Genomic DNA, 11,062 nt, shown 5'->3' with positions numbered 1-11,062 from the left:
TAAACACATTTTTTTTTTTCATTTTTTAATTAGTTAACTAGTTCCAGTCGGGTGAAATAAGTACTTCTTGTTGCCTGTTTTTATGGTGACTTGTCAAATCGGGGCTCCACTGGCTTTTCATACTTGTCACGCACTTGTTTAATTTAGAGTTGAGGATTTGAATCAGAGTTTGTTGAACCTGCTTTATGAAACGGACCCCAGGAACTCCACAATCTGTAGTTAAAAGCCTTCAGCTGATTCAAAATGCTGCGGCAAAAGTTCTGATAAAAATTAAAAACAGAGATCATATCTCCTCTTCATTGGCTTCTTGGTAAACCTAGAAGAGAATTTAAAATCCTCCTTCTCACATATAAAGTCCTAAATAACCAAGCTCCCCTCAATGACCTGATTGTTCCTTATGTTCCTAACAGAACACTTTACTCCAAATCTGCAGGTTCAGTGGTTCCCAGATTAATCAGGATTATTCATACGTACAGATCAGAGTCGTCACTGTTGCTCCTCGTTTCCAGCGCTGGGCGTTCGATTGCGAATTTGACTCCTTAGCTGTTCGATAAGTTCTGGGTTCTGCTGCTGCATCTGCTGAGCGAACTGCTGCCCCCTACAGGCCACCCAACAAACGTCAACAACAAAGTCTTAACTCACAGCTTTAATCACAAACTTTGGGGTAAAGGAGAAACACTCACGCCTGGATCAAGCCGGACAGATCTGCAGGTCCCTGAGCTGCTGAGGCTGCACCTCCTAATCCTGGACCTCCCAATCCTGGACCTCCTAAACCTGGACCTCCCAATCCTGGACCTCCCAATCCTGGACCTCCTAAACCTGGACCTCCTAAACCTGGACCTCCCAATCCTGGACCTCCTGGACCTGCTGCTCCGCTGACTCCACCACCTCCGCCCCCTACTCCTCCACCTCCAGATGCTCCCACCCCACCGTACGCTCCTGACATCATCCCAGACATTCTGAGGAAAAAAAAAAAAAGATTACAAGAAATACATTTGGAAGAACAAAGAAGAGGAACTGAGGGACGATGGTGAGAAACTTACAGCTGCTGAACCTGAGGATTGTTCATTAGAGTCGAGGCCTGCAGAGGAAAGCCACACATGTAAAAACTGATACCAGAGGAACAGAGGAAAACGTCAACAGTTCTGTTATTCCACAGGATTTTATACTCCATCCTCTGCTTTTTTTAATGTGTTACCAAACGGATTTCACCTTTTGTGGTCAGATGATATTTTAAAAGGCTGAAACGATTTATGTGGTTAAAAGTTCAGCTTTATTTAGAAACTACTCTCTACATCCCCACTAAATGTATTATCCTCAGTGTTACAAGCTTTGAGTAATAAATTATTCTAAAAAAGTAAATAAACATTTTTTTTAATGAAATTATTGTGTTTGTTTGACTGTAATGAACAAAATTATTCTATTTTGGTCGTATTTCTTTGAGTCGTGACGGCAGAACTGACCATGTTCATGAATCCAGGGTTACTGAGCAAACCAGCCAGATCGATTCCACCCAAACCTGCAGACTGAGAAAAAAAACACAAACGTGTAAAACAAAAAGAACTGAAATGGATCAGGGAAAAGATGGCTTCCTCTCCTGTGCTCTCACCGGGCTGGACGTCTCCATCTTCTCCTCTGCGATCTTCATGTTGGTTTTGTAGGTGTCATTATCGGGGTCCAGCTCCAGAGCCTTCTTATAGTAGCCAACAGCTTCAGTGTGTTTGTTGAGGCTGGTCAGAGCCAAGCTAAAAACAAACACAGGTGATCATCAGAAGGAGGATCCACCCAGGCAGCTGAGGAGGTTCCTTTGAGAAAAGCTTCAGACTAAAGAGAATAACTGAGTTTATATAAAAGAAACATCCATCAGTCCATTACTTCCCCTCTGCCAGGGGACACAGGACCAGGAGGGAAACCTGGACATGCCTGTTCCAAAACCGAAGAATAAATGATTACCCAGAAAGTCTCCAGATATCAGAATATAGACTTGGACAGTTGGACGTCCATCAAGATTTCACAAGAATAAAAAATGTAATCAATATCCTGACATCTGGTTTGGTTCCCTCGGAGTTTAAAGGCAGAAAAATCAGGTTTCAGTTTCAGGACCCAGTTAGTTAATCCCTTTGATAATCTGAATCTTAGTTTCCTAGAGTAATCGTATACAGAACCTAAAACTGACCATTGGCTGAAAGAAAAGCCAAATAGTTATTAAGACAAAACTGTAAGCAATCATAAATATTTATAAACATCATTCCACCTAGATTAATCACTTAAATCATTTGGTGGAGATCACACCTGTCACCAGAACCGAGATATCACCTCATAAGGAAAAGCAACAGCAGAAGGTAAGATGGATAGATGGATGGATGAATGATTTTTTTTTTATATACTCTAATAATCCCAGATGGAAATTACTTCTCAGCATTTAACCCATCCCCTTGGGGAGCAGTGGGCTGCCATTGTGCGGCGCCCGGGGAGCAGTATGGACTTAAGGGTCTTGCTCAGGGACCCAGAGTGGCAGTTTGGGAGTGGGGGATGGCACCACTAGGCCTCCACCCCCCATCAATGAACGGATGGATGAATGAAAGCATGGATGGATAACGGATAATGGATGGATGAATGAATGAATGAATGAATGAATAACGGATGGATGAATGAATAACGGATAATGGATGAATGAATGAATGAATAATGGATGAATGAATGAACGAATGAATAACAGATAATGGATGGATGGATGGATTGTTGTATGAATGGATGGATGGATGAATGAAAGAATGGATGGATAACGGATAATGGATGGATCGATGAATGAATGAATCAATAATGGATGGATGGATGAATGAATGAATGAATAACGGATGGATGGGTGAATTGTTGGCGGAATGGATGGATGAATGATGGATGGATGAATGCCTCACTGCCCAATCTTCTCTCTGATCTTTTTAACCTGAGGGAACCTCGTTTAGCTCTGATCTGAAACCTAAATCCGGGACGTTAATTAACTCTGTGATGTTAAACTCAAAGGGGCCAGAGTGAGGATGGATCCTGGATCAGTTGGAGTTGCCAGTAGAGTCCAGAACCTCAGCTGCAGATTTTCTTTCATCAGGTCCAACCAGCGGAAACTCACCCCATCCGTCCGTAGGCTTTGCTGTAGTTTGGGTCGATTCTGATGGCCTGTTCACAGTCCTGCACGGCGCCGGCGTAGTTCCCAAGTTTGCTGTTTGCTGCAGCCCTGAAAACACAGCATCAGAACCAGGTTAGAACCTGAATCCTGTTTTCTGTCAGTGAGACACTGATCGCTGCCGGGAAATAGAACCTATAGATCCAGTTTGAAGCTGGTTCTTTGCTAGGGAGTTCTGGTTCCAAACCTTCACATTAGATTCAGAGTCAACAGCTCAACAAAGAAAAAGCCCAGAAATTAAAACAATTAGAGAAAATGTGGGCCCAGGAGGTTTAGGAGCAACATCATCACAAAGGTGACTTCTGATGAACCAGAAGGTCTGGTTGGACCCCTCAGGCAGAATCTCCCTGCTGTAGCTCTAGAGCAGACCCACCTGTTGCAGTAGTAGACGGCATTCTGAGGATTCAGGGCGATGGCCTTGGAGTAAAACTCTACAGCAGCTGAGAAGTTCTCCACCTTCATCTGGTCATTCCCTGCAGAGAAAACAAATTAACTTCAATGAGTCTGTAGGTGAAGAGGAAGAGTTCTCTACATTCAAAGCAGCAGTTCAGTAAGCTCCATCTCTGACCTGGATCTCTGAGGAGCAGCACGAAGCCCATTCCAAGCGAAACATTTAGGAGAAGTTTGAAACTTAACCAGTTCTGGGTCTTGTTTATAAAACTTGCTTCACTTTGCACAGTAAAGTTGAGATCTATAAAAAAAACTAACCTGGCTTTAAAGGGCCAATTCCTTGAGGTGACTGACCCGTCCATATGGGGAACACTGGTGAAAGTTAAAGCCACACTGCATCATATAATTTAACTTCAAATAAACTTTAGTCGTGTATCACCTCCATCAATACCAAACAAAGTTTGATCTATGCTGATTTTTAAAAAGCAGATGTCCTGGAATTAGTCCTAAGATCCCTCTTCAGAGCAGACTAACAGACACAAAGCTAAGTTAATAATAATAATTAAACTTTATTGATTTCCCATTGGAGAAATTTACCTCTGCATTTACCCGTCCCCTGTGCGAGCAGTGGGCTGCCATCTTGGGGCGCCCGTGGAGCAGTGTGGGTTTAAGGGTCTTGTTCAGAGACCAAGAGTGGCAGTCTGTGGGAGTGGGGCTCAAACCCAGAACTTTAGGATTCCAAGTTCTATGCCCTAACCACTAGGATAAAGGTTGGACTGAAAAGTTATCAAGTGTTTTCTCCAGGATTGTACATCCTAAATATTGCAATATAATCTGGTAGACATATCGAAAACACCTACATTACAAAATCTCCATATATCACTTAAAGATTACTATTCTAGTAGAAAAAGGTTTTTTAAGACCTGTTGATGTGCGTCGCCAAAAGTGGACTGAAAAACACTTTTTTGGCATTTACACAGTGGGGGGGAACGGACATGTTTATCCTTTTATATTATGTGGCTCATTTAAGAGCACTTACTTTAGAATCAGGAATTGGAGAGGTTTTATCAGCAGGATAAACAAATAAATTATACACATCGTGATTTTCGGCTAACCAATATAATATCGGTCTTTGAGTTTCTAATCCATCCATCTTCTTCCGCTTATCCGGGTCAGGTCGCTGGGGTAGCAGCTTCAGTAGGGAGGCCCAGACGTCCCTCTCCCCAGCCACTTCCGCCAGCTCGTCCGGGGGAATCCCAAGGCGTTCCCAGGCCAGTCAAGAAACATAGTCCCTCCAGCGTGTCCTGGGTCTCCCACTGGGCCTCCTCCAGGTGGGACGTGCCTGGAACACCTCACCAGGGAGACGTTCAGGAGGCATCCTAACCAGATGCCTGAGCCACCTCAACTGGCTCCTCTCGATGTTGGAGGAGCAGCGGCTCTACTCTGAGTCCTCCCCGGATGACTGAGCTCCTCACCCTATCTCTAAGGGAGAGCCCAGACACACTACGGAGATAACTCTTCTCCGCCGCTTGTATCCGGGATCTCATTCTTTCGGTCATGACCCAAAGCTCATGACCATAGATGAGGGTAGGAACGTAGAGCGACTGGTAAATCGAGCGCTTTGCGTTTTTGGTCAGCTCTCTCTTCACCACAACAGACCGTACAGTGCACGCTTCACAGCAGATGAGTTCCTAATATCGATTTAAAAAACCAAAGCATTTTACCCTAAAACAATGAGGGAAAATGGGCTACCTCTCCACCACCTCTCTGGTAGATGGCCTTGTGGAGCCCTTTTGCTGTGCAGCACAGAGCCATATGTGTAGTTGAGGCAGTCATGACTCAAACCCCAAACAACATGGATTCGGGGGTCCGGGAGTATCATCCCCTGAAAATATTTAAATTTAGTCTCTCTGAAATGCTAAATGGCATTTCAGAGAGACTAAAACACTACTTTTGTCCTGATTTTGGGAAGGATATCTGCTTGACTAAAGCTGGAAATTTTATAAGGAAGATATGAGATCATTTTAGGTACAATACTATGTTTCAGTTAATTCAATAAAGACCAGGATTTAAGGGGTTAAAAGCCACAAAGACTGGGATCAGGAAGAGGAAATTGGTCCGTGTTGTGCCGAAGTTTTAAAAACATTTTTTGTTGTGAGAAAACTTGTACTTTGGATCTTATAAAATGCTTAATGAACCAGAACTGATGGTTAGCTTTATTTTAGTAGAGACAAAGGAGAAAAAAAGCAGCTGAACAGAACAGCAGAACTTCATTGTGCCATTTGGGTTTTGGGCTCCAAGTCTAATATAAGGCAACACAGTCAGATTAATCTTTAAGGTCTAATCTAAATTTGGACTGAGGTGTCAGGTTCTTCTTCCTGAGGAGTTGGGTCGAGTCAAACGGAAAGAACAATTCTGACCCTGATTTAAACCATTTCCATGGAGCCGACAGACATTTCAGGGCTGTGACGGCTCCTTTGGCTCAGAACCAACCAGAGCCAGAATCTGCTGCTGGTTCAGATCCCAGAACTCACCGTCGGTTTTCAACCGCTCTGCCTCAGCTTTCTGCTCTTCCGTCGGTGAACATGGGGCGGTGTTGTTATTGGCCTGCGACTGAGCTGGAAACTGGAAAAAATAGAAAATATCAGAACCAGCACAGAAAAACCCAATCAGCTGAGTTTTCATCTGGTGACATAAAACCAAAGAAAAATTTTTTTTTTTGCCTGATCCATTAATTTCCCACATAATCTGATAAGGCCTAAACACGCCTACGACTTTTTAATCTCAGATCCAATTTTTTTCCATGTCACACTGAGTGCGTAGAGAGAGGCTCTGACTATAGGCAGGGTGGGCAGACCTGCGCAGATTGTTTTCACTTCTGTCTCTGTGCTATACACAAATTAAAACAATTTCCCAAATTTGACTTGGACAGATTATGAAAATGTATTCTTAAAAATAAAAACGTTGGTGCAGCTATAAAGCAAAGCCCCACCTAACGAGTCTGTGTAGCATCTCAAAACAGAACAGATAAGAGAATGTTAATTTGCCAACATTAAAAACATGAGATCTACATCTCATGTAGTTTGAGTTTTTCTTTTTTTCACAAAGAGGTGAGAGATGCGCCGTGCTTACCTTCTCTGTCTGCCCCTGGTTATTATTTTTATTTTTTTTTGTGAAGCTCAAAGAGGATCACTATTTTACTATATCTATTTTTCTCCTCCTAAAGTTATTTGTTTTGGTTGAGACTGATAAACTGCACATTCTGTCCCTGGTTGTTTTTTTTGCAAATTCTCAAAGAGGATAACTACTTTAACCATTTTCTGTCCTCCTGAACTACTATCATGGGTAAAGGGTACTTTTTTAATGTTTCATTGATTGTTTTTGCACGAGTCTGTCCCGCTTGCTATGTATACGATATGTGACTCTTTCCCTGTGCAATTAACAGATTGTTTTGTAGTTTTACTTTGTAACCACGTCCCCCAAGTCTATTTTAGTCAGACTACGCAAGCCCCCTTTCTTAAACTCGTGTCAGGTGTGATCATCCCCATTGATTTTCAATGAGCGTTAATTGCCATGACTTCCGACACTATTTTCTGTCAGATCGAACGCAGAATCGGATTTGTATGTTCTGGTCTTTACTCAATGTTTGCTTTTAGAGATGTTCTTGTACTGAGAGGATGTGAGGCTAAAACATGGAGAGGAAAAAAACTAAAACAAAACAGATCACTACAACTGATTAGTCCAACGACTCACTTCACATCAGGACCTCCTCCATCCCCCCCACAGAGCTGCAGGAAGTGTTTACCTTGGCTGTTGCAGAGGCGAAGATCTCTGGTAATGTGAGCGGGACGGCGAGGCTCCCGTCATCGGTGGAGACGTCAAACGCCGTCTCTAAACACTGAACAGCAACTAGGGAGCAGAAGAACACAGAAACCTGAAGAAAAGACCGATCTTTACTCCTCAGCCTTGATGCTGAGTATGGGTCACTTAAGCAATCCACCTCCTGATGGGATTCAAACACAGCAGAAACGGTTCTCTCCTTCTACCGTCAATCAGTCCGATCAAAAGCAAACAGGAACATTTTCCTCCCAGAGGACTCACCTTCCAGGCTCTCCTGAGCGTCTGAGGACAGATTCCCTGATTGGAGCTGATCGTGGAGGAACTGGATGATGGAAAAGGCGAGTCGCTTTGTGTCTGTCATGGTGCAGGAGATTCAGTCTTCTGTTTACTGAGGAAGACACACCTGGATGAGAGGGAATCAGGTAAACACCATTTATCAGATTACAGCCTGAGAGTAAATCTCTGACAGCAGAGAAAATGCTGATTTCGGTTTGGAAGACCTTTGATCAACTCAGGTTTATAAACTAAAACTGATCCTATTTGGGCTGAAGGCTCCAGTCTGCCTCCATCCCTTCTCCTTTTAGCAGATGAATTGAGAGCAAACAGAGAATGATCAGCCAGTCTGAGGCTGCAACAGCCTCCGCCTGCAGATCACAGATCTCGATTAATCCTCTCTCAGTTCATTTATTGTGTTGTTTCTGTCATAACGTTCAAAGCGACGTGTTTCAGTGTCTCTGTCCTGAGTGTGGTCCTAATCGAGGCTACACGCACTGGCTGAGGAGCGCCACGCAGATCCTGTGGCTTAACCATAAGAAGAAGGTTCGAGAACTTTGAATCCTCGTTCCGGATCTGCTGTTAACGGCCTGTGAGAGAACATCACATGGAAACTTCCTGGACTGGAAGCGGATGGTTTCACAGTTTAATCATATTTGATCCGCGATGCTAGGGGCTTTAAATATTGACACCGGGAAGCTTATAAAACAATTTAAAGTGAGCCGGAGTAAACAACGGGTCCAAACTTCCTAAAATGTTGTGGATCTATTTCTTATAATGCGCATTAATTCATTTTACTGCGTTTTTATTATTTTATATCAATTTAATCGTTGAGTTTGGCGTATCCGCCTTCTCACGATGTTAGCTCCACAGCTAACGATCCCTTCGCATTACGGTAAAGGTTCTGTTTCTGCCGTGATAAAAATAACCTCCTGGTTCCGTATCAAGGCCTAAAATACAGCGACTGGTCAGTCCTACCTGATGTCTCCTCGATTCAGGTGAGAAACCACCAGTTAATCCCAGAGAGTCCAGACGTTAGCCGCGCTGGGTTAACCTCACTTTTGCTAGTCCCGAAGATGTCGCGCTTTGATTACGTCACTTGGAAGCGTAATGACTGATTAAAACTTGATGTTAAAAAAAAAAAAAAAAAAAACTTGATGTTTTTCACATTACAAACTTTATAATTTTAATTTTAACATCATCTGTTTAAATAAACACACTCTGAAAAAATATTAAGATTATATTAATGTATAGGAAACTATAAAAAAAATTTAAAAATAAAAAAAAAATTCCTGATATGTTTTGTCATGGTTTACATTGGAAACTGCTGACTTTGCTGTTAATAAACGGAAGGAAGAGAACATTAAAGATTATCAATGCTTACAGAGTGCTGTATCCAAGCAAATCCATGGAAAATTCAATGGAAGGAAGAAAGGATGCGGGACATGAACTACAGCTACACTGTCACATTCCTTGTCTTAAACCAAGCCTTAATAACCAGAGACAGTGGCTTGATACAAATGTGGAGAAAGGTACTTCTCAAGGTTGTGCATGCAGCCCTGTATTATTCACGATAATTAATTATCTTGTTAGGATTATTATTTGTCATTCATGTATACACCTGTTAAACCCTAATGTTACCTACCGGTTAAGTATGGCAGCTGTATTACATGGCAACTGTTTTCCTGCCCATGATGTAACACTATAAAATATTGAAAGCAATGTTTTCCCCAAGCAGTTTATTATTTAGGACAGTTCTTCTGTCAGTATAAAAAATAATTATACTCATTTTGTAAGTAACGGGTTTGGAAATGAAAATGGATCAAACAGACATAGATGCTCATTCTTAACAGAGAAAGATCTTGTAGTGTGCATTGTCTTTGATCTAAAAACACTGTGTATTATGTAAATATAACCGGAGTCAGTAATTGGTTCATTATTTTTATTTTATTTTTTTAACAGTGTCCTGTCTGGCGATGTGGCAATAAGAATAATTGTCTTGATGCCAAAGAGAGCCCAAAAGATTTTGCTTTCACGAGTGGAGCAGTAGGGCTATCACCATAGCGTTCCACTTAATTTATGCATCTAAAAGCTTTATTGTAATTATGCAGGGAGTATTCATCACCTGCAAAGAGATGTAAAAAATAACAGCACAACAAAAGGATATAATATAAGAGATACAATAAAGTAACACCTTGATACTATAGTATAAGTGGTATTATTTAATCTGACATCTATACTGTGGTAGCTGAAGATCAGAATATGGACTTTCTGTATGGAAGTGAATCTCTAAGTACCTGGAACCAAGCACCTGTAGTTGCTTGTGAAAGAGCAATTGTGCATGTAAAGTATATGCTCAATATTGGTTGTGAAGAGCGGAAGATGCGCCCCCCAGAGCACCGAGACGAGCACCGGGGGACCCAAAGCAAGGGACCCTAAGAGCAAAGGTGCCAAGGAGGTGCCAAACCAGGAAATCTGCCCCCCTACTAAGGGAGGAGGAGAGACGACCCTTAGGAAAACCCCTAGCCACCGCAATGCCGGAGCCCCCAGGAGCCACGGGGGCGAGTCCACGGGCTCCACCGGCAGCCAGCCACCCCGAAGAGGACCCGGCCATTGGCTCCAGGGACCCGAGGCCCCAGGGGGGCCCTGAGCAGCCACCAGGAATAAGCCAGTCCCCATCCGGGCATCCACCCCAAACACCGAGCACCATCATTGCATCGGTGAGCCCAGACGCCAGCCAGCGGAGGGAGGGCAGGATGGGGGGGAATAGGCTCCGCACTTATCGGAGACTTGAGATGTTGTTGGGGGAGGGAGCAGTTCAGACCCCAACCTGACAAGTAAAAAATAAATAAATACTCAGTATCAATCATGCCTTTCCCACTAGCAACACACAATCTCTGTGAAGAGGAAAAAAAATAAAAAAAACATGGACGCACATTCACACGTAACAATGGTTCAGTATTTACAAACAGATTGTGTATGATGCAATGATGTGATGATGTGGCAGAGTGTGACTCTGCAGATCTATAAAAAGCTTCCTTTAAATTTTTATTGAGGGCCCTTCCTGATGAAGGCCCAGAAGGCCTACCTCTGGTCTGAGTAGATTAAATTCTGTTAAACCTCTAATCATGTTGTTATATATATAATATATATATATATATATATATATATATATATATATATATATATATATATATATATATATATATATATATATATATATGTATAACCTGTCTGATTTAACTGAGTGGTGTGATCTGTATACAGCTGTCATGTTTCATTTTGTATAATGAGTGTCTGTCTTCTACGCCCATTCAGGCAGGGCACTGCTGTATCTGACACAAAAATAAAATCCAATTCAAGTCAAAGTCTTCCCAG

At 42.4% G+C, this 11,062-nt stretch overlaps 1 protein-coding gene across 4 annotated transcripts in view; it reads right to left on the bottom strand.

The window, feature by feature from the left end:
- Positions 1-8,792, bottom strand: part of sgta (small glutamine-rich tetratricopeptide repeat (TPR)-containing, alpha) — a 10,068-nt gene extending 1,276 nt beyond the window's left edge. Inside the window, exons 1-12 of one of the 4 annotated variants that reach the window (XM_015398573.1) lie at positions 8,663-8,792; positions 7,673-7,814; positions 7,377-7,480; positions 6,106-6,196; positions 3,555-3,654; positions 3,128-3,232; positions 1,610-1,745; positions 1,464-1,526; positions 1,044-1,081; positions 826-959; positions 684-795; positions 475-598 (exon numbers count right to left, since the gene is read on the bottom strand). In XM_015398573.1, the coding sequence (XP_015254059.1) occupies positions 487-598; positions 684-795; positions 826-959; positions 1,044-1,081; positions 1,464-1,526; positions 1,610-1,745; positions 3,128-3,232; positions 3,555-3,654; positions 6,106-6,196; positions 7,377-7,480; positions 7,673-7,772 (1,095 nt within the window). In that variant the 5' untranslated portion in view covers positions 7,773-7,814; positions 8,663-8,792 and the 3' untranslated portion in view covers positions 475-486. Of the gene's footprint in view, positions 1-474; positions 599-683; positions 960-1,043; positions 1,082-1,463; positions 1,527-1,609; positions 1,746-3,127; positions 3,233-3,554; positions 3,655-6,105; positions 6,197-7,376; positions 7,481-7,672; positions 7,815-8,662 lie in introns of all 4 variants that reach the window. The other 3 variants (XM_015398574.1, XM_015398571.1, XM_015398572.1) reach the window with 3 other exon arrangements.
- Between the last annotated feature and the right edge of the window lie 2,270 nt (positions 8,793-11,062).

This window comes from Cyprinodon variegatus, unplaced genomic scaffold, assembly GCF_000732505.1.
Source record: "Cyprinodon variegatus isolate N-32 unplaced genomic scaffold, C_variegatus-1.0 Scaffold943, whole genome shotgun sequence".
Lineage (NCBI taxonomy): Eukaryota > Metazoa > Chordata > Actinopteri > Cyprinodontiformes > Cyprinodontidae > Cyprinodon > Cyprinodon variegatus.
The sequence above is the reverse complement of the archived record's forward strand: the minus strand, read 5'-3'. Positions and strand labels throughout refer to the sequence as shown.